This window comes from Chelonia mydas, chromosome 5 (genome assembly GCF_015237465.2).
Source record: "Chelonia mydas isolate rCheMyd1 chromosome 5, rCheMyd1.pri.v2, whole genome shotgun sequence".
Taxonomy (NCBI): domain Eukaryota; kingdom Metazoa; phylum Chordata; order Testudines; family Cheloniidae; genus Chelonia; species Chelonia mydas.
The window spans coordinates 92496270-92520916 of record NC_051245.2 but is presented as its reverse complement, the minus strand read 5'-3'; the positions used below and the strand labels follow the sequence as shown (position 1 = coordinate 92520916).

The following is a 24647-nucleotide window of genomic DNA, read 5'->3' as shown; positions in this document are numbered from 1 at the left end:
TCATCCCAGACCTGCAACACTGTGCAGTCCCACCACTCTGTGCTTGTTTCCCGGGCCCAGAATCGGCGTTCCACAGCATGAGCCTGCCCCATTAACACCATGATCTCCAAATTGTGGGGGAACACAGTTTTAGAGAAAAGTGTGTTCATGTCCTCATCACCGCGCTGCCGTCGCCTCCTCGCCTGGTTTTTCAGGTGCTGGTTCTGCATAAACTGCACGATAATGCACGCGGTGTTTACAATGCTCATAACTGCTGTTGTGAGCTGAACGGGCTCCATGCTTGCTGTGCTATGGTGTCTGCTCCTGCTCGGGCAATCCAGGGAAAAGGGCGCGAAACGATTGTTTGCCATTGCTCTGGTGGAGGGAGGGGCGACTGACAACATGGCTTACAGGGTTGGCTTAAAGGGAATTAAAATCAACAAAGGGGGTGGCTTTGCAAGAAACAGAATGGCCCCCTCAAGGATAGAACTCAAAACCTCAAGGATAGAACTCAAAACTGGGTTTAGCAGGCCGTTGATTTCACAGAGGGAGGGAGGAGAACATGAATACAAAACAAATCTGGTCTATTTCTTGTTTTGAGCCACATCATCTATCTTTATATATCTTGCTGGCTGCAGATTGTGCAGTACGACCGCTAGCCATCGTCATGCCCTGGGTGCTCGGCAGAAGACGGTGCAGTATGACTGCTGGCCATCGTCTTCTTCTGGCTGCAGATTAAAAGACAGTGTACTGCCGGTAGGACTGAATCGCCATGAGATGAAACTTAAAAGGGAAATGACCTGGCTGAGTCACTCCCATCTTTGCCCAGGCGCCCCTGACCTCATCGAGGTCAGTTAAAAGAGCACCCTGGACTACGTCGATGACGGCTACCAGTCATACTGCACTGTCTGCTGTCAAAAGGCAATAAACTGTTGCTGTGTAGCAATGCAGTACTGCATCTGCCAGCACCCAGGAGACATACGGGGACAGTGAGCTGAGCAGGCTCCATGCTTGCCGTGGTATGGTGTCTGCACAGCTAACTCAAGAAAAAAGGCGCAAAACGATTGTCTGCCCTTGCTTTCACGGAGGGAGGGAGAGAAGGGGGGCCTGACGATATGTACTCAGAACCACCCGCAACAATGTTTTAGAACCATCAGGCACTGGGATTTCTACCCAGAATTCAAATGGGCGGCAGAAACTGCGGGATAGCTACCCACGGTACAACGCTCCGGAAGTCGACGGTTGCCTCGGTACCGTGGACACACTCCACCGACTACTTAGAGCATTTGTGTGGGGACACACACAATCAACTGTATAAAAACGCTTTCTACAAAACCGACTTCTATAAATTCGACCTAATTTCATAGTGTAGACAAGGCCTCAGAGCATGACAATCAAACTCCACCCTGCTCCTGACAATGCCCCCAGCCAGCCCAAAAACACTCCCTGTATCAGGTGACTCCCTGGATGTCTTGTTAAGGATAGCTCTCTGTCCTGTTTGTGCAGCCAGAGCAGTGCAAAGGGAAGAGAGCCAGGAGTCAGGATGTGGTCCTATGCATCAACCGTCCATACAATCTGCTGTCGGCAAGATGTTTCATCTAAATGTTAAGTACAGCATAACTTAAATGCCATGAAGCAACTGTATGAATTTTAAAGCCTTTCCATACATTCCCTAGTATATAAAAATGGAAAGCATTCAGCTGCGTATTTAAACAGAAATCTCACCTTATTGTGTTCATACTTGTATGGGATTTTGAGTGTATCCATAGCTCTGATCATAGCTTGCATTGCTGTAAATATATTCTGATACACGAGTTTTGTGAAACCCCTTTTGTCTTCGTCAGAGTATCCTGATCCATGGATGATTCTCATCTGTTTGATGAATGTGCTTTTGCCACTTTCTCCCGTACCTGCAAGACATCCAATAAGGACACATCGTCAAACCAAAATATTCACAGAACACAAACATGAAATTGTTGCATGAATTAAGCAACTTATTCTGTACAGAGCTGAGCAACCTGTCAGCACTCAACCACTAATAAATAACAATCACTCTTAATTACAGACAACACTAACAAAGGCCAATACTATATCCAAATAGTGAAGGCATCCAGTCACAACTAAAGTAATGCTTAATTAATAAAAAGTTGCCTTTTTACGACCAAAATATGTAAGAGTATAATGTGAGAAGGATTCCAAATGTTACCAACTAAAACATGTATACACCCAAACCTCTAGAACATCAACTGCTGGCCCTCTCTGTCAAGGTGGAATGAATAGAGTCATTAAGGAATTGGCTAAAACCAACCCAAATCAACAAGGCGACCAGAGAGACGATGCTCCAATGACTCATAGACTGACACTGTCAGTAGAGAAGCTTAGCAGAGACCCCAACTCGAGAACAAAGGACTGGAAAATATGAGATGAGGGATACATTGGCTCTGGAAGAAGCTTGAGAGCTCTCTCACCTGGGAACCCAACTAAAGAAGGAAGAAGTCAGAGAGAAAGAGAGAAGCAGAGATCCTGGAAACGGAGTTCACTACAGCTTGGCTTGGTGGATTGCTCTGGGCTGTCCAGAATGGACTGTCTTTAACCTTCATTTCTCTATGAAAACCTAAGGCCTTTCAATGCTGTGTCCCAGTTGACTAATAAACCCTACCATTTGGAAAACATTGGTTAAGTGTCACTGTAAATGCTTGGGGTGGTGCATTTACCTCAGAAAGTGTACCAGTCTCTAACCAGGAGAGTATCTCAGTTGGCCTTGCTGAACAGCACTCACAGAGTGCAGCAGGAGTGCTGAAGCCCAGAGATTCAGTTTCACAGAGGTGGTGAGGCCGCATGGCCTACACTGAAGGAAGAGTGAGTCCCCTTAGGGTCTGGCACATCAAAGGGGTTTCTCCAAGAGACTGTTCCAAAACTGGGGGTGTAGCACCAATCCTGTGGATCCATGACAAATCTACCAATGACCTTTTGAGCATGTATTTATAGTTGTTTATCATATGTAAACTGTACTGGAAGGACAGGGTGATTTCAAATGGAAAAGGCTCAAGCTATTACAGTGATGGGGAGCAGTACAGATGGATACCTTCTCCATAAAGAAAAATAAATAAATTTGAAGACACATTAACAATTAGGGCTCTGCAAAACTTTACATTTGATCCTAATTTGTTAACAAGCATTCATTCATTCACTTGAATTTATCTTGAATTTGTTCCATAAATGTTAGCCAGAGTTAGTGGGAACAAAAAATTGTTTTAGCTGGATGTCCGACTAAATTTTGAGTACTGGTGCATTTCAAATTTGAGCTGTATTTGCTGGGAAAGGTCACATGATATTTTTCTTTGTCTGTGATTGGCTGATCACATCAGGAGGGTCAACAGAAGCTATTTTACTTGTTTTCTCAGAAGGAGGGTCTGTATTTTAGAACAAACAAAAAATCAAAACATTTTATCCTCACCTTTAACTCTGGCAGATGTGGCCCAGGCAAGCATGTTAATATTCTTATTATTCCAACAGTTAAAAGAGACAAATTGTTTCATTATTTACACTTATTAATGCAGAGGTGAATCCATAAAGCTTTCTATACAAGTGTGTTTTTAAAAGTGCACTGACTTTTCCATGGTGCTCATTACTGTGGTATCCAAGCACTTCACAAACATTAATTAAATTACTCTCACAACACTTCTCTGGGGAAGGGAAGTATAATTATCCCTATTTTACAGATGGGGAAACAGAGCCCAGGAGAAATTAAATGACTTCCCCAAGGTCATACAGGAAACCTCTTGCAGAACAGAGAATAGAACCTCATTAGTATTACTCATAAGGCCACAAGAACAAATCCGCACAGACACACCTCTGGAAACCTGACCTGGGGTATTCTATCTGCTAAACAAGATCCATAAACCTGGAAATCCTGGACACCCCATCATCTCAGGCATTGGCACCCTGACAGCAGGATTGTCTGGCTATGTAGACTCCCTCCTCAGGCCCTACGCTACCAGCACTCCCAGCTATCTTCAAGACACCACTGACTTCCTGAGGAAACTACAATCCATCGGTGATCTTCCTGAAAACACCATCCTGGCCACTATGGATATAGAAGCCCTCTACACCAACATTCCACACAAAGATGGACTACAAGCTGTCAGGAACAGTATCCCCGATAATGTCACGGCAAACCTGGTAGCTGAACTTTGTGACTTTGTCCTCACCCATAACTATTTCACATTTGGGGACAATGTATACCTTCAAATCAGCGGCACTGCTATGGGTACCCGCATGGCCCCACGGTAGGCCAACATTTTTACGGCTGACTTAGAACAACGCTTCCTCAGCTCTCGTCCCCTCATGCCCCTATTCTACTTGCGCTACATTGAGGACATCTTCATCATCTGGACCCATGGAAAAGAAGCCCTTGAGGAATTCCACCATGATTTCAATAATTTCCATCCCACCATCAACCTCAGCCTGGTCCAGTCCACACAAGAGATCCACTTCCTGGACACTACAGTGCTAATAAACGATGGTCACATAAACACCACCCTATACCGGAAACCTACTCACCACTATACTTACCTACATGCCTCCAGCTTTCATCAAGACCACACCACACGATCCATTGTCTACAGCTAAGCTCTACGATACAACAGGCATTTGCTCCAACCCCTCAGACAGAGACAAACACCTACAAGATCTCTATCAAGCATTCTTACAACTACAATACCCACCTGCTGAAGTGAAGAAACAGATTGACAGAGCCAGAAGAGTACCCAGAAGTCACCTACTGCAGGACAGGCCCAACAAAGAAAATAACAGAAAGCCACTAGCCATCACCTTCAGCCCCCAACTAAAACCAACGCATCATCAAGGATCTACAACCCATCACTCTCACAGATCTTGGGAGACAGGCCAGTCCTTGCTTACAGACAGCCCCCCAACCTGAAGCAAATACTCACCAGCAACCACACACCACACAACAGAACGACTAACCCAGGAACCTATCCTTGCAACAAAGCCCGTTGTCAACTGTGTCCACATATCTATTCAGGGGACACCATCATAGGGCCTAATCACATCAGCCACACTATCAGAGGCTCGTTTACCTGCACATCTACCAATGTGATATATGCCATCATGTGCCAGCAATGCCCCTCTGCCATGTACACTGGCCAAACTGGACAGTCTCTATGTAAAAGAATAAATGGACACAAATCAGACGTCAAGAATTATAACATTCAAAAACCAGTCTGAGAACACTTCAATCTCTCTGGTCACTCGATTAAAGACCTAAAAGTGGCAATACTTCAGCAAAAAAACTTCAAAAACAGACTCCAACGAGAGACCGCTGAATTGGAATTAATTTGCAAACTGGATACAATTAATTTAGGCTTGAATAGAGACTGGGAGTGGATGGGTCATTACACAAAGTAAAACCATTTCCCCATGTTTATCCCCCCTCCCATCCCCACTTCCCACTGTTCCTCAGAAGTTCTTGTCAACTGCTGGAAATGGCCCACCTTGATTACCACTACAAAAGGTTTTTTTCCCCCCCCCTCCTCCTGCTGGTAATAGCTCACCTTAAGTGATCACTCTGGTTACAGTGTGGATGGTAACACCCATTGTTTCAAGTTCTCTATGTATATAAATCTCCCCACTGTATTTTCCACTGAATGCATCCGATGAAGTGAGCTGTAGCTCACGAAAGCTTATGCTCAAATAAATTTGTTAGTCACTAAGGTGCCACAAGTACTCCTTTTCTTTTTGCGAATACAGACTAACACGGCTGCTACTCTGAAACCTATCAACATGAATTTTGCAACTCCAAATAACATTTGCTCACGAGTAGTCCCACTGAAGCCAATTGGACTACTAATGTGTTTAAACTTAAACACTTGTGTAAATGTTTGAAGGATCAGAGCCCTAGTGACTCTCACAAAGTGGTGGACATGCTAGCGTGTTCTTTTTTCTGTTCCTGTAGGTTATTGTGCATTTCTTTTGAAGTGGGAACAAAGTCTTTAAACATAATTGCTAGAAATTATTTAACCCAGCAACAAAAGCAGCTGTTCAAAAATTATTTAAAGCCATTTTTTAATTTACACTTTTATGTGGATGGGGGGAGGGGGGGGAAGAAATGTAACAAGAGACTTCCACCAGGTTTTGTCTGCAGTACTGAATGAAATACAGCAAAACTATTCACTGGAGGAATCTTTTAAGGACACTGATGGCTCTTATCTCCTGTTTATGTATGGGCGAATTACATGCACAAAAATTCCTTGTGCATTCACAGTAACATTGACCACAAACAGGGTTCAAAAATTCAGGTAGATGTTTCCATGTAAAACATGTTTAGATCTCTTTTATATGGAAAAGAGTTTGGTTATAAGAGTTTGACTACACATTTTGGAGCCGTGACTGAATTTACTTTACACATATGCAAAGCGTAGGGTTGCCAATTTTGGCTGGATGTATTCCTGGAGGTTTCCTCATATGACATAATTTTTAAATACAGATTAAACTTAAATTCCTGGAGACTCCAGGTCAATCCTGGAGGGTTGGCAACCCTAGTAAAGTACCACTGGGGGTAGGCAGAAGGTCCTCAACAGCACATGTGCTGGATGATGTACAAAATCACCCCATTCCTGGTATTTGTCTTCATTATTAACCTTAAGCAAAATAAGGTTTTCTCCTGCGCTTGCCTGTTTCTTCCTGTGTGTTTGCCTGTTCCTGGGGTTTCTCTCTCTACCTCCCCCCAGTTTATTTTGAAGCAGTGGAAGGCTTACACCTTTCTTTTATTGCTGGATTGGAGATTATAGGAACTACCTGGTTCAGGTGCATCAGCAGAAATAGCTCTGCAGCTTTATGCAGGGTCCTAGAACCTGACTGTTCTCACAACTTTATACACTTAGGATGTTTTATAAATACAAACCAACAATAACAAGGTGAAATACACCTTTGATAGATCTTGATTGTAAGCTCTTGGAGCTGGGAACCTGGCTCCAATTCTTTTCTCATATCTGTGTAAATCAGCTATAATTCTATTGAAGAAATTAGGCCAGTGTAAAATCAGCTCACATGAAAAGAGAATTGAGTCCATTGTCTTCTGTCTGTTCAGCACCAAGTACACTAGTGGAGCGTTATAAAAGACAAACGATAATCTAGTTTGCAAAGACACAAGCCTTTCTTATTAAGGCACCTGGTACGTATGATCATTTTCTGAGCTAGAAAAATGAGGAAATACCTCTTTTTGTTTGGCAGTTTTACGTAACTAGTGTTGTCCTGATTTAACACAAATATCTTTATGAAATGACACAATTAATTTTCCCTTGAATGGTTATTCTCATTCCTGAATTCTCCCTTCTTCCTTCTTACTCCCATCATGCCCTGTGTTATGGCTACCACCTAACCATCCAACCTTCCAGAGAAAAGATGATGAGATTTTCTTTGGAGGATTTCAGGATAACTCCTGAAGGACTGAAAGCTCTGCCTCTGCAGCAATTTCATCTTCAAGGAGTGAAAGGTCATCACTTAAAATTTAGAGGAAATAAGAGTCAGTTAATAAAAACCATTAGCAGATGTAATTCTACCACAGACATTCCAGACAAAAGACATATTGTCTTGATCAGTATGGACCAAATGTTCTATTTTTTGTACCCCTTTTCTTTTGGACTAGCATAACATGAAATACCTTTACAATACTAAAACTAGACAGTCATGAGCACTCTGCACTATTAAATACTATGAGCAGCCACCTTATGTAGAAGCTACAATGAAAATATTTAACTACACTAAGGAAGGTTTAATGCACAAGACCAAACCTAAGAGCAAACTGAATGAACTAGAAGTATGCCTGGAAATCTCAAAACAAATATTTTACTTTCGATCAGAACTGGTTACTGTGTTGTATGTAACTCTAACTCCTAGAAAAATATACAAAAAAATATACAAAAAATATACAAAAAAAAGAATTAAGCCTCTCCTACCACCAGGAAGAAGAGCGTGTCCATTGATAACACACACATGTTGCAATGCTTACCTATATTGCCAGTGACTTGGGAATCAAATACTGGTTGGAAATCAGTTTCCATCCCAATATAATAATCAGAGCCAGAGCTTTGCAGAGGGACTTTTGGCATCACTATTTTTTGTAATGAACTAAACACACACACACACACCTCTCTCTCTATATATATAATTTATTTGTGTGGTCCTTCTATACTGGTTACTGTTACCTTAAAGAAAATAAGCTTTATACCTTAATAAATATGTTCTTTGTCTCAAAAATTAAATAGGGCAAGAAAAACTGTACATGATGCTTGTCCCATCCCTTTTCTTAATCGGGCTCCATGGAAACTTGAGATAAAAATGCTTTTTTCTGAATATTTTCCTTTTCAGGTTGATTTTTCAACAGCAGTTGAAAGAAAGAAAGAGAGAGAGAGAGAGAGAGAGAGAGCATGGTACACAGTAATACAGGTCTCAAATGTTCTGCATTGAAAAAACAAATTACTAATGCACAAGTTTCCCTCCATCCACAACCTCGAAAAAAAAAAAAGAAAAAGGTATTGATGCATGCAAACCTCATTTTTGATCCCTCAGCAGACACACACATTTCTATAGTAATGAAAAAAATCTCAATACAAAAATCAAGGTTAGGTGTGAAACAAACCAGTCAACCTATTCTCCATTAGGACCCCAATTCTGCATTATGATCTTCAGGAGTGGACCACTGCACCCGTTCACTATCAACTGTGGGCTGAGGCCTACATTTCCAATACCAACCAGAACTCTTCCCTTGGAAAAAATTAAGGATAGGCCAACAGGTTCAACCAAAATAAAAATCTTTACACTGGTCTAGAATGGTGGGCAATATTCAGTCCTAGACCAGCGATAAGTTTATAGTTCAACATCTTGTGACCCATTAGATCTAGAGAAGGGAGTTTTAATACTTTTGGAAATACTTTCCAAAGGGGAAACACATCACTTGGATGGGAGGTTATGAAATATTAGACCTGAAAATCACAGAATTATGACATATTGAAAAACTATTTTAGGTAATTGTTAAGGGGTCCTAATTATATATTTTTTTCTCTCTCTGAGGCCTGTACAGTGGATTCATGGTGACTAAGACACTTGGCTTTATAGGTGAGGAGAAATAAAATACCATACCAAAGTAATTTTTAAAAACGCAACAAGGTTTCTAACAGCTTGTCTGCAAAACATGTAGCACACACAAAATACATGATGGTGGAGTACAAATGTCTGCCTACGGCCAATGCTGCAAGGCACACACCTTTTCATTTAATCTATATTGCATGTTCATTAGGAGTTATTAGTTCTTATTCAACAATTCTGCTAGAAGCAAATGCATTGAGAAAACACTTGGATCAAGCTTAACTCAATCTTTTAAAAAGAACAAAGCAATTGACACTTCTGGTAAGGTGGAGCTACCCTAAAAGAGAAATTGCCCTCCTTCAGATTGACTGTACACTAACCTAAGCATAAAGACAGGCAGAAGAATACATACATTTGCAATATTATTATTTTGCTTGGTTTTAATTCGTGAAGCTTTTAGCGCTCATTTTTCTTTGTTGAGAGTTTGGATAGCAATGAAACCAATACAGATGGAAACAGATTATGTTCAGTTTGTTGACAACGCAATTTTCATTAGGTTAAACAGGACAGTATTTCAGGTGATATACAATTTCAAAATGAGGTTATGGAAGTTACAGTATATAGGTATTCAAATATGTAAGTACACAGAAGGGTCTAAGGCTTAAGGAGTTTATATCTTGTCCAACTTTGTGGATCTATGTGTGCACCATTTCCCAGAGGGGTCTTTAACTGGGTGATGCTGTGCTGGGGTTTCCTCTCATATCTAGTCATGATAATTATATAGCACATCCACCACTCTCAAAGTAGTTTTCAAAGGAGGATGGTTTTGTGGCTAAGGCACTAGACTGGGACTCTGTTCTCAGCTCTGCCACAGGCTTCCTGTGTGTCCTTGGGCAATGAATTTAATCCCTTTGTGCCTCAATGCCCCATCTGTAAAGTGGGATTCAAAGGAAGTAGGATCAGATACTATATGAATTTACCACAGATGCACAAAACTGGCCTTACTGGTAGTACTCCCTGCTCATGAGAAACATCTGGCTGCTTCCAATTCTCCTCTCTCATTTCCCAGATCAGCGGAGCGTGCCCTCAAGAAGAAATGCCCCACCTTGTTCCACAGAGCTGTCTTCTGGCCATTCAAGGAGCAGCTTTAATGCGCTTTGAAGAGAACAGAGTCTGTCAAGTCTTCCATGGCTGAAAGGGTGATGACTGCAATACAGACTGAGAGATGTCGGAGTGTGCATGTAAAAATGGAAATCCACAGGACTCTGATGGGAATATTAAGGAGTTCCAAGAAAACAGCCGAAATCACTAAATCTGTTACACAGGACACACATATACATGACTCAACGATGTGATTCCCTGAAGATTATTATGAAACAAAAAGGCTCCTTTTGTAGCACAGTTCACAGGAATTTACACACTATTGCTATTAATAATTTCTTCTGGACTGCTATGATCAAGGAAAAAGAAACGTGGTGTCTTACATTGTTGATGACAAGAGACGCTCAGAAAGAGAAAGCTTCTAGTATGGCATTTTTTCTATTTGAGATCAGATTCTTCTATAAAAGATCCTTGTTCATGAGAAAGGAAAACTGGATAAAATAAAGCTGATACAAACGTGAAGCCTTGTGGAGTTTGTTTGGCTATTTCCCCAAAAACTAAAATCATTGGTAACAAAACAAGTGAACAGTTATTGTAACAAGACAAGAAAAATTGGAAACAGCGAATCATCAGGCTTAGCTAAACCAAGTTCTATAATCAATTATAACATTAATTCCAGGTGGGGTAAGGGATTTAAATTTACTCTTATTATACCATTATCAAACCTAGATTTCTTATCCTTGGCCTTTTAACATAGATCCTTAGCATTATGGGAAGATTGGTACACTGACCAAAACACATACCCATTGTGCCTTCCCATAGTATCTCCTTATTCACTACAGAGCAAAGTTAAGAAATTTAACCTCGTCTTAGAAGCCTGATTTCCTACTTATCAATGTAATAAATAATAGTAAAAAATAATAATAGCATAGGGCTGGATTCTCAACTCAACCAAGTTAACTTAGAGCAACTGGAGAATTCCCCTGTGTAGAAGGAAAGTTGGTGAGCCCAAAACCGGTGGTGTCTCCTGCACTGACTCTGCTGCCACGAATACTTGAGGCCAGACACAAGGAGAGGCAGGGTTGTGTCAAGGGAGGAGAGGAGTGTGGCAGAGCAAAGCTGCCCTAGAGCAGATTCCACGCTGGCCATCCCCCTGCAGCTTTAATTTAACTGGGTCAAGCTCTCTGTCAGCCTCCCAGGGCCTAAAGTCTGTTCACATGCAGGACTCAGTTGGTACATGACCATACACTGTACCTGCACCTCTCTGAAGCTGCTGCTATCTTCTCCAGAATCTCAGCTTTCATTTTAAGACAGAGTATTGTCTCTCAAAAATGTGACCCAGGTGTCACCAATGCAGAGATAAGTCTGAAGAGAGCTTGGAACAATAGCTCTAAGAGGTGTGAACTGTCCCATTCATCTCAGTTGAGGCTTTAGTTCATATGTCCAATGACGGTAATTTAAACATCACATTGTTAACTATTTAATCCCTCATGTAAAAAAAGGAGGAAGAATCACAGATACCCACAATTTATGGTGAGAGACATCTCCTTCTGGTGAATATGTGACTTGTCCCCACCCTTTTGCGCCCTCCCCCAAATCAAGAAGGAGCCAAGTCTGTGGGCACATTCAAGTTCCATGGAGGAGCAGCCCTGTTCAAGAAGCCTAGTGGAGCTCAAAGTCTCCCATGATCAGTTCTGCAAAAAAGGACCTGGGGATTACAGTGGATGAGAAGCTGGATATGAGTCAACAGTGTGCCCTTGTCACCAAGAAGGCTAACGGCCTATTAGGCTGCATTAGTAGGAGCGTTGCCAGCAGATTGAGGGAAGTGATTATTCCCCTCTATTCGGCACTGGTGAGGCCACATCTGGTGTATTGCATCCAGTTTTGGGGCCCCCACTACAGAAAGGATGTGGAAAAATTGGAGAGAGTCCAGCAGAGGGCAACGAAAATGATCAGGGGGTTGAGGCACATGACTTACGAGGAGAGACTGTGGGAACTGGGGTTATTTAGTCTGCAGAAGAGAAGAGTGAGGGGGGAGTTGATAGCAGCCTTCATCTAGCTGAAGGGGGATTCCAAAGAGGATGGAGCTAGGCTGTTCTCAGTGGTGGCACATGACAGAACAAGAAGCAATGGTCTCAAGTTGCAGTGGGGTAGATCTAGGTTGGATATTAGGAAAAACTATTTCACTAGAAGGGTGGTGAAGCACACGAATGGGTTACCTAGGGAGGTGTGGAATTTCCATCTTTAGAGGTTTTTAAGGCCCAGCTTGACAAAGCCCTAGCAGCAATGATTTAGTTGGGTTTGGTCCTGCTCTAAGCAGGGGGTTGGACTAGATGACCTCCTGAGGTCTCTTCCAACCCTAATCTTCTATGATTCTATTATCACATTTTGAACATCTGCCCATCGCCTGTGAGTGTCATCTCATTTTGGTGCTTCCAATGTGTGGAACTGGAAGAGTGATACCACCATCTTTTCCACCAATCTGACCATGGCTTGCACCCAATGGAGAACACTCCCACGGTATTTTTTACTTAAAAAGTTGACTTTTACAATAAAATTTAAAAAACCCACAGCATTTCTAGAAACACACCAACCTATAATTGGAAAGAAATAGGATAAATGGGTATGAGGGGGGTGATACACAAAGTTGCAAAATGAGGAAGATAAATATGGGGCTGACTGAAGTCATTCAAAAAAAATAGTGCATTTAAAAATAAAGGTTTACGTGTTTTGAAAAGATGGAGCATGTTTCAGGAGGTGAGCAATCTTCCCAAAGGCCATTTCAGCAAAGTTATGTTTTCCTGTCAACCGAAGGGGGGACCTTTCGAGACAATTCCAGTAGAGGGACTCTGGTGATCTACAGATCTCCTGATAAGCTTCCAGATATCCCAGCAGCTTCCTTCTGGAACTGAAAGCTACGATCAAATCTGCTATGTTAATACTTCTCAGTGACTTTAGTGCCTATGTGAATGACTTCACCAATCCTCTAGCCCAGAAACTCATCTCCACCATGGCAATTTTAGATACTGTTTTTACCAATTCAGCTGGTTACACAAGGGATCCAGTATTCAGTGTTGGAATAGACACAGGGGTCATAGCTACTGTGTCCTCATCATGGTTTGACAGCCACACCATGTCCTGCTAGCAAACAAACACACATAAAGACTCAACCCTGAACTTTCATGAACCCAGAGGCTTTACTAATTCCTATAAAGGATATGCCATCCTCCCCTCACACTGGATGGTTTTTACAACTCATTTCTGCAATTTAGATGTCATGCTAGATGTTGGGCTCCTAGTGGATGCTCAGGAAGAAGACTGTGACAAAGATTGGTTTCTTTCATCTATGCAAGGTTTTGAACTTTCTACTCAGAAGCAGGCCTCCCTCTTGTTAGATGTGCCTTCACTATTTCAACTTCAAGATTATACTCACAAAATGAAATTTACACATGAGGCTATACCTCAAGACCATTCAGGAACTCAGTTTAGGGAAGAACATGGCTGCTCACTTATTATGCGGTACTTCACATAGCAACAGAACTGTACTCACAGTGAGTAAAGTTAAGCATGTGCTTAAGTCTTTGCAGGACATGGGTCCAAGTAGGTATATCTCGCACCGGCTTACAATTGCAGAAGGGCAGGACACTGGCTTTTCCCTAATCATCCTATGTCTGTACAAAACTAAGGCTCTGGGCAGTAAAACAGGTCCACAGATATGCACTTTCCTCTGGCAACTCTTACTGAGAGCACAAGATTTTTGTGTGGCAATAACAGCCTACACAAATATCAAGCCCAGTTTGCTGCATTACTCCTGACTTACACTGGTGGAAATGCAAAACTGGAATTACAAAGTGGTACTATGTTTGGACTGATAAGAAACCTAGAGAGGGAAAAAATAGATACATTATTCAGTTTTAACAGGTAGTACATAGTTCAATTAAAATGTCTGTATGATCAGCTCCCTCTTCTTCCCCTCCAGCAAATAGTTCTCAAACCCCACCTCCTGTGTATTAGCAAATGAAAACCTGGCTTTACCACTTGAAAAAGACTTGAGACTAGGAAGCCTGACTAGTAAGAGGTTTACTTGTCCAATAGCTTCCCACGGCTGTACCTAAACATTGTTACTCATGGGGCAGTATACAGTAACTGAAATGAAAAGGTAGCATAAGCTCGTCTGCTCTGATTTAAACTTGTTTCTAACTGAAACAACAAGAAAACCACTTTTAAAGTGAAATCATACTGAATGTTGTCCATTTCTCAGAGAACAAAATAATTTTCTAAGCTAATCATATCAAAAATATCTTAGTTAATAGGTTAAACTATGCTCCACACTCTGGAGCATAGTTTCTTAAATTTTATCATTTTTTCAACAAAAATGTCATGATTTTGTTGGGTAAGGCTTTATAATGATCTGAAATAGATAAGTGGAAAATGATTAAAAGAGGATTCTCAATGAGAAAAGACCACTCTAGGAATATATTACGGTATTACTCTAATTAAATGCTCAGTCACCATTCACAGAAGCTGATTATGAATCAAGAAACTGCAGCAGCTTGGTTTGGTGTGGAGCCAGTCATGAGAAGAAATACTCTATTCTCCTGAAGGTCAAAACAACAGATGGACTTCTACATAGAGTGCTTCCGCCGATGTGCACGGGCTGAAATTATGGAAAAGCAGCATCACTTGCCCCATAACCTCAGCCGTGCAGAACACAATGCCATCCACAGCCTCAGAAACAACTCTGACATCATAATAAAAAAGGCTGACAAAGGAGGTGCTGTAGTCATCATGAATAGGTCAGAATATGAACGATAGGCTGCTAGGCAACTCTCTGACACCACATTCTACAGGCCATTACCCTCTGATCCCACTGAGGGTTACCAAAAGAAACTACAGCATTTGCTCAAGAAACTCCCTGAAGAAGCACAAGAACAAATATACACAGACACACCTCTAGAACCCGACCAGGGGTATTCTAGCTGCTAAATAAGATCCATAAACCTGGGAATCCTGGACGCCCCATCATCTCAGACATTGGCACCCTGACAGCAGGATTGTCTGGCTATGTAGACTCCCTCCTCAGGCCCTACGCTACCAGCCCTCCCAGCTATCTTCAAGACACCACTGACTTCCTGAGGAAACTACAATCCATCGGTGATCTTCCTGAAAACACCATCCTGGCCACTATGGATATAGAAGCCCTCTACACCAACATTCCACACAAAGTTGGACTACAAGCTGTCAGGAACAGTATCCCCGATAATGTCACGGCAAACCTGGTGGCTGAACTTTGTGACTTTGTCCTCACCCACAACTATTTCAGATTTGGGGACAATTTATATCTTCAAGTCAGCAGGACTGCTACGGGTACCTGCATGGCCCCACAGTATGCCAACATTTTTATGGCTGACTTAGTACAACGCTTGCTCAGCTCTCGTCCCCTAATGCCCCTCCTCTACTTGTGCCACATTGAGGACATCTTCATCATCTGGACCCATGGGAAAGAGGCCCTTGAGGAATTCCACCATGATTTCAACAATTTCCACCCCACCATCAACCTCAGCCCGGACCAGTCCACACAAGAGATCCACTTCCTGAACACTACAGTACAAGTAAGTGATGGTCACATAAACACCACCCTATACCGGAAACCTACTCACCACTATACTTACCTACATGCCTCCAGCTTTCATCCAGACCACATCGCATGATCCATGTATCTTACAGCCAAGCTCTAAGATACAACCGCATTTTCCCCAATCCCTCAGACAGAGATAAACACCTACAGGATCTCTAAAACTTCTTAAATCTCCAAAAGTATTCTCAAAACTACAATACCCACCTGTTGAAGTGAAGAAACAGACTAACAGAGCCAGAAGGGTACCCAGAAGGCACCTACTAAAAGACAGGCCCAAAGAAGAAAAGAATAGAACGCCACTAGCCATCACCTACAGCCCCCAACTAAAACCTCTCCAGAGCATCAAGGATCTACAACTTATCCTGAAGGACGATCCCTCACTCTCACAGACCTTGGGAGACAGGCCAGTCCTCACTTACAGACAGCCCCCCAACCTGAAGCAAATACTCACCAGCAACCACACACCACACAACAAAAACACTAACCCAGGAACCAAACCCTGCAACAAACCCCGTTGCCAACTCTGTCTGCATATCTATTCAAGGGACACAATCATCTGACCTAACCACATCAGTCACACCATTAGGGGCACGTTCACCTGCACATCTACCAATGATATGTGCCATCATGTGCCAGTAATGCCCCTCTGCCATGTACATTGGCCAAACCGGACAGTCTCTATGCAGAAGAATACATGGACACAAATCTGACATCAAGAATTATCACATTCAAAAATCAGTAGCAGAACACTTCAATCTCCTTGGACCTCAATAACAGATTTAAAAGTGGCAATTCTTCAACAAAAAAACTTCAAAACAGACTCCAACGAGAAACTGCAGAACTGGAATTAATCTACAAACTGGAGACTATCAAATTAGGCCTGAATAAAGACTGGGAGTGGATGGGTCACTATAAAAATGAATTTCCCCCTGCTGATACTCCCACCTTCTTGTCAACTGTTTGAAATGGGCCACCTTAATTACATTGGCCTCATTAGCATTAAAAAAGTGATTTCCACTCCTTCTTGTCAACTGTAGAGAATAGCCCACTTCCACCTTAACTGAATTGGCTCGTTTGCGCTGAACCCCCCCCCCACTTCATAAGGCAACTCCCATCTTTTCATATGCTGTGCATTTATACCTCCCTAGTATTTTCCACTCCATGCATCTGATGAAGTGGGTTTTAGCCCACAAAAGCTTATGCCCAGATAAATTTGTTAGTCTCTAAGGTGCCACAAGGACACCTTGATGTTTTTGCTGCTACAGACTAACACAGATACCACTCTGAAACCTGTATTCTGGAAGGGGAGGATGAGAAAGTGACTGAGCAGCTTCCAGCATCTCACATAGGCTGAATACAGCTTCAAAGTACTACACAAAATTTTCTACCTGCAAAATTACTATAGATTGTAGAGTAGGCATCCAATAATCATTCAGAAAAACACTGTTGTGGATTGTTGCCTAATTAATGCACAGAGAAGTGTGGAAACCCAAGAAAGTACAAAAGATATAGATTAACTTGTAGGAGGAAAGAGCTGTGAAAGCAATGGAGAAGTGTGACAAGATTAAATGAAAAATACTTGATTGCAATTATAAGGTTGTTTTTAAGGATATCTTTAAGACAGAAGAACTTTTTTATAGCCTCTCAGGTTGTAAAAATCCAGCTACAGAGAAAAAGCAAACATATCCTTTCTTTTTTTCCTTCTTCCCAGGGGCAGAATATAAACACACTCTCTCTCTCTCTCTCACACACACACACACACACCCCACCCCGGGATTGGGTTTCTAGAGAGCTAGGATGTTCAAAGTGCATTGTAGTAATTTATCAAATCATTCAGGGGGCTAAGCAGAAGGAAGATTATCACAAGATGTAGAAGGTGCAACTGGATGTCAAGAATACCTTTGGCACAATGAGTCATACTGTTTGATGCAATAAGTTTCTTCCACTTCTCAAACAGTATTATGAAAGGTCATATTTACAAAGTATATACACATGAAGAGATTCATGGTACCATTTTGTGCTATGATCAGGATTGTCAGAGGCTGGTATATGAACCCCGCCATTTTCATCTTGTCCGTATAAATTTGAATATAAGAACTAAGGAATTAGATGGCTGAGATCTGCCTGGAGACAGGACTGAGTGTTTTACCAGTGTATATCGGTATGAGTGGCCTGATAATGGTGCTCAAGCTAGAGTATATGCCACACATATATTTATATATTATAAAGAATAATTTGCACTTCTATAGTGTCTTCCGTCTGAGTTTATCAAAGTGCTTTACTAGCATTAATAAATTAATCCTCACAAGAACCAGATGAGTTCAGGAAGTCTTATTATCCCAACAATATAAATGAGGAAACCAGGACCACGTGTACACTGCAGGGACTATAGTGGCATAGTGGTGGCACCATAGCTATGCGGACATAAGCCATAGTGTAGACACACCCTACGGCAATGGAAGGGGTTTTTCCAATGCTGTCGGAACAGCATCTCCCCAAGTGATAGTACTGTTCTTCCAACGACCTAGCTACGTCACTCCTGGGGTTAGGTCAGCATAGCTATGGTGCTCTGGGGTGTGGATTTGGTGGCTCTGGGGTGTGGATTTGCTCCTCAGCACCATACCTACATCAACCTAAATTTTAAGTATAGACGAGGCCTAGAACATAGAAAGATCAGGTGACTGGTTCAAGGTCAAATAGAAGCCTGTAGAATAGTCAGGAACAGAACCCAGGTCTCCTGACTTCCAGTCCCATGCCAAAACTACATCTTTGTTTTTGTACTTCTATTGAAAAAGTAGGCGAGAGCACCTACACAGTGAAGCTCTAAACTTAAGACAGAGAAGTATACAACTGTTTGGATAGGAAACAGATCTGAACTGTTACCTCTGGGACTTTAATGTGCCCAACACAAAAGCAGATTTATCAAAAAGCCTGGGAAGGGCGTGTACACCATGCAGTTGCCAGGCAAGGGGAAGGGGAGGTGTGTAAGCTAAGGCACAGGTCCCACAATATCCCTGATGGGATCCCTTTAAAGTAAATTCCCAAATACCCTTATTTAAAATACGTACTTTATTGCAATCCATGTCTTCAAATTCAACTTTCTGTGTTGGATTAGAAAGCATATCATTTCATTACGCATCAGAAGATTTTGTTTAGCCACTTTGTATTGTTTAATAATTTATAAACATATATCTAAGAAGACTACCAATAAATTATGAAAGATAACAAAATATCACTTTCCATGAGAATGACTCATCCGAAAAAAAACATTCTGGCAAATATGCAAAGATTCCTGCCAAAAAAATAGCTCATAGGAGTCTATGAATACAGCCTAGAATGCAAAAAATAATGAAACAAGTGACTTGAAACCTCAAAGTCAGTTTTCTGTGAACTGTTTCCAGAATATAAGGTTGAATGATTCTGAAATGTTCAGGTGAATCAAACAAATTTATTAATCAGAAACAAAACAGAATAGTCAATTAAGTCACTGTATACTTTTCTTTGTAAAATCTGATTTACAAAAACCTTATTCATTACACATACTTATGAGTCAAATCTTACCGCACACTCTATTACATACATACACATGAACTCCTGCATATCAAAGCATGTCAGCTGATTTTTCTCACTTTCTTAAAAAAAAAAAAATCTCTGAATAGAGTTAGTTTATGAAAGCTTTCTGAAGCAGAGTTAATCCTTTTACAGCAGTGCTTAATCTGGCTATGTTTGAGCAGATAATAAACTTTGCTTAGCTTTCCAGAGTAGCTACAAAATCCAGTGAAATAAAACTAATACACACCTTATTGAATCCGTGACACAATTAAGGTGCACAAAGTGACTGCTACAAGAATGCCTAAATTAGGACACTGACCTGACTGTAAAGGAAGAATGCATGATCCATTACTAGACTAAAGGGGATTGGGGAGGGGAGGGGGGATGGAAGAGATCAGCTTTTTCCTTTCCCTTACCTTTAATTCTAAAAAGAAAGGGGGGGGGGGATGTTATTTTTATTCTGAAGCTATGAAGACAAGGACAATTTCCAGATCTCTTCAAACTAATATCAGGTAATATTCACAAGTCCAGCTCTGTCCTTTTGTCATTAAGGCTTAAATTAAAGGCTAAACTCTAAAGCACATAACCACAGCCCAACATTGGTGAGGGGTGCACTGTCCCATAAGAAACCTCATATAGGCACAAGAACTCCTGGAGCTCCCAAAGAGTGCAGCTGCCATAACATCAAGCTTCGTAGAACAGTTCCAAAAAGGGTGGGGAGGCATGCCCCACCCCCACTCAGCTTGCTTCTCTTACCTCCTTCTGCAGAGGCTAGTTCTGCTAGCTCTGGGGATTCCTGGAACTTCCTAGGTGCAATAGGTTTGGCCCTTGATTTCAGAGGGTACGAAAGGCCAGGGGATACTCCCAGGACATGCGTACAGAGAGTGAGAACATGCTGACCAACAGTGTCATTCTCACAAAGCAGAGTGCTGCAACGTTTGTTTCACCCTCGAGAATTGATTTTCTCAATGCTATTCAGAATTCTGTTGGCAGCAGCGAAGCTGTTGAGAATCATGCTTATTTCATGCTGGTGCTTCTTGGGAGAGCTATGAGCAACAGCAGAGGTAGGCACTGGGGTTAGTTACATGATATGTAAACCCAAAAAATTGAAGCTGGTGAAAAGGTAGATTAGCAAAGACCTCTTTTCCCTTGTCTCACAGCAGCCAGGAGGTTCTGGAGCAGGGGATAGATTAGTGAAGATCCTTTCAGTGTGGTCTTCTTTCTCCCTGCAACACATACGCCTCCACCTTTTCTTCCTCGGAATAGTAAACGTCTAGTAAATTTTTCATGCCCTGGTATTACTCATACAAAATATACACATTAAGATAAGCCCTTATCTGCCTCACATACAGACTAAGTGCTAAATATTGTCTTTGAAAACTTGAATATAAACTTCTAACAACTTGCTTCCAATTGGATTTGTGCACACCCACCCAAAAGCAGAATATGGCCGTAAAACAGCAGACCCAGTTAAGTAAACTCACAGGCATAAATCTTTCACTGTTGTGATCCTTGTTCCCAGAGGTGTTCAGTTATCACCATGGTGATGAGCATGATATAAAAACCTAGGCAGAGAGAGAGAGATTGATATCTTCTCCACCCAATCCTTTGTTTATTTTCCCTTGTTGTTTTTAAGGCTAAATGAAACTGTAATCTCCTTAGAGGAGAGATCTGTCATTTAAATTTGTCTACAAAGCACCATGTACATTTCTGGCAGTGTATTAATAGTAATTAATAATTATGTGCTACACCACTGAAATTACAAAGAAACATGCTTGATTTGCTATTAACCGTTTCCCCTACTAACAAGAATGACCTAGCTCCTTCTCCAGATAAAAGGGGAGAAGTGTTGAAACTCTTAATTTACTTGTATGAGCCACATACTGCTCTTGATCTGCTCACATAATTACCTATGTTAGTGGGAGCTGCATATGTAGATCAGATAGCCCTATGGGATTTATTCTCCAGTCAGGTTCTCTAGATCCTATGCAAGCGAAACTGCCATTAACTTCAATCTGAGTTTTACCTGCTTAAAATACTGCAGGATCAGCCATGAATGTGCTTGTGAACTCTCATTAACTTTATTAACCCCTTAAAGTTGATGGGAGTTATGTAAATATGTGAAGGAGGAGAAGCAGGAAATAACTCCCACTATGAATGTAATTTCAGATCAGCGAAGCCAAATATGGCATTAAATATAGTCCTTGAGCTTTCTGTGTTTGACATATTAGTTTGAACCATTAAGGAATCCTAACCAGTGAAAGGGTTGCAGATAAAGTTAACAAATTAAACCAAACCAAATAAATTTACAAACGGGTTAATATGCAGTTTATTCATCTGAAAAGCAATTTTAAAAATGAAAGAAAAACTAAGTCATCATCAGATGACTGAGGTGGGAGGTGAATACAAGGTAATGTTATCTGTAAAATCTTCAAGCAGATTATCTATTCTTCATATTGTAAATACTGCTTATTCATTTAAAAATAAGCATTTACATGTTTTAATAACTTGGTACTTCTTTATGTTTAACAGAAAGTTATAGAATGGAATGATAGCATCAACATTTGAAGTTTATGTTTCAGAAGAATATGAGTGTTTCTAATAAGGAAGCTTATTGTTTAACATTCTTCTCGAATCTCTTTCATTTTCTGTTATTTAAGGGATTATGAACAGACAGGCAGAAGCATTCTATACTAGTCCTAGCTATTTCGGACATACTCCATTTCAAACCACACTACAAATCACTATTATTTGGTCAATAAAATGCACAAAGCATATAGCTTTATTATTTAAAATCTTAACATGTTTCCTGCATTTGTACAGTGAGGGAATAAAAAACGATGACTCCTTTACAAAGCAGTTGTCCAATATTGTTTGTCTTTTAGAAATTTGTGAGGAAATCTCTAATGTCAAATATTATAGATGGGGATGATAACACTGCCTATTATGCCGGTTGCCTGACACTTTACATTATAATACCCTCTTTTCAGTTGCTTATAATTTTGTCAGATTTAACCATTCAGGCTAAATCTTCCATGCCAGGTGTCTGCCCAGGCTGATTATTATATTTATTTATTTTGAAAATTTCAGCCAAAATGGTTCAGACGTTTCTGAGAATGATGTTAAAGAAAAATACGCTGTTTTTCAATGTTAGAAAAATACTGGTGACCTTTTCTCTGGAAATCTCTAGTGCCCACAGGCTTTGGAGCAGAGACCTGAAATTTGACACAGGGATGGCATTTATATCAGGGGTGTGCCTTTTGCTGTCCTCATGAATATCAGCCTAAATTTGGCCAAGTTACAAGTCTTTGGGGCGGGGCGGGGGGGGGATCACAATTTGCATGTTAAGGAGAGATTTGCTAGAGTTTAACTGCTAAAATCTCTCAAGGTTCCATCCCTTCAGAGTTCCTAGTACTGAAGACTATGCATGTCTCATCCCCACAGAGCTATGGAACATGCTCTATCCCAGGGGTGGGCAAACATTTTGGCCCGAGGGCCACATCGGGGTTGGGAAACTGTATGGAGGGCTGGGTACGGAAGGCTTTGCCTCCCCAAACAGCCTGGCCCCCGCCCCCTATCCGCCCCCTCCCACTTCCCACCCCGACTGCCCCCCTCAGAACACCCCGACCCATCCAACCCCCCTGCTGCCTGTCCCCTGACTGCCCCAACCCCTATCCACACACCTGCCCCAACAGGCCCCTTGGGACCCCACCCCCATCCAACCCCCCCCTTTCCCCATCCCCTGACCACCACCCCCCAAACCTCCACCCCATCCAACCCCCCTGCTCTCTGTCCCCTGACTGTCCCAACCCCTATCCCCACCCTCGCCCCCTGAAAGGCCCCCCGAGACTCCCACACCAATCCAACCCCCCCCCCATTCCACCCCCTGTCCCCTGACTGTCCCTTGGGACCCCCTGCCCCTTATCCAATCCCGCCTCCCTACCATGCTGCTCAGAGCAGCAGGACTGGCTTATTGGAAAGCCTGGGAGGTGGGTGGGTGCAAGCCGCGCTGCCCAGCAGGAGCAAGCCACGCTGCCTGGCAGGAGCAGCGGGCCAGAGAGCTGCCTGCGCAGCGGCGTGACTACGGGGGAAGGGGGACATCAGCGGCGGGGCCGGGGGCTAGCCTCCCTGGCCAGGAGCTCAAAGGCTGGGCAGGATGGTCCCGCGGGCCAGATGCGGCCCGTGGGCTGTAGTTTGCCCACCTCTGCTCTATCGCCTCACGGCTCCTAGTGTTCATCAGAATGCACAAGAGCCATCCCCACAAAGCAAATGAGCATACTTAAACCAGCCCAGGGCTCTGGCGTTGCACAGGCACAATTAATGCTGGCATTTTCTAACTTTTGCGTGTTTGACTTTGCAACCTTATGTAACTCTGTTCTTCTATCACTGTGTGCATATGTGTGTGTGTGTGTGTGTGTGTGTGTGTGTGTGTGTGTGTGTATGCGTAATATAACAGCTTCAAGTTTTTTCTATTTTGCACGGCCTTTCACTGAATGAGGTTTCAATCATCTGAAAAGAAGGGTCTGGATCGGTATAATTTTAAGTTTTTTGGTGTCACCAAACATCTAATCATCATTTACAAAAACAAGTCAAAGGGACATAAAGTCACAATAAACCACACAACTACAACCCTTATGGTTTATGTGTTGTGCTTTTATGAACTGAGTATATTGTAAACCACTGTAATTTAGATATAGCACCTTTTAATACCATAAGGTATTTCCTCAATTGATATTTTTAACAATGATACTTACTTGTGAAATATACTGCATTGGATATACATTTTCATACTTTATAAATGCTGATAATACTGGTATGTTAGGTAACATTTTTGTTAGCAATATTCTAGTAACTGGAACTTGAAATCATTAAGGCCACACCTTCAACAGAAGATTTAGTTGTAATACTGTACTCTACAAGTGTTGCGCTTATAGAGTCTACTTGAAGACACATACTAGTCTTATACCTCCCACTCATATCAAGAGATTTTCATCCATGTATCGACAGTAGTATAGTATACAGCACTTAACATTGTTTCACCAACTCTGCAAGCATTTTTCAAATTAGAACAGCATAAATATATATTTATTTAAAATAAACATCAGAGAGACAGCTATGTCAAGCAGCAACTTGGATGCTAATGAATATCACTATACCTCGTCTTAAGTAAAAGACAAAGTACTACACTAGTTCTGCCACTTGTGTGGTTTTTTTCTTTGAAAATGGTTGGCCACTGTTCCCAGGAAAGATATTCACCTTAATTCTATGC

The 24647-nt window shown here is 41.8% G+C and overlaps 1 protein-coding gene across 3 annotated transcripts in view; it reads right to left on the bottom strand.

The window, feature by feature from the left end:
- Positions 1 to 24647, bottom strand: part of GNAQ (G protein subunit alpha q) — a 227368-nt gene that overhangs the window by 157188 nt on the left and 45533 nt on the right. For 2 of the 3 annotated variants that reach the window (XM_037901809.2, XM_037901811.2), the window contains exon 2: positions 1705 to 1889. In XM_037901809.2, the coding sequence (XP_037757737.1) occupies positions 1705 to 1889 (185 nt within the window). Of the gene's footprint in view, positions 1 to 1704; positions 1890 to 20862; positions 20928 to 24647 lie in introns of those variants that run through there. The other variant, XM_037901810.2, reaches the window with a different exon arrangement.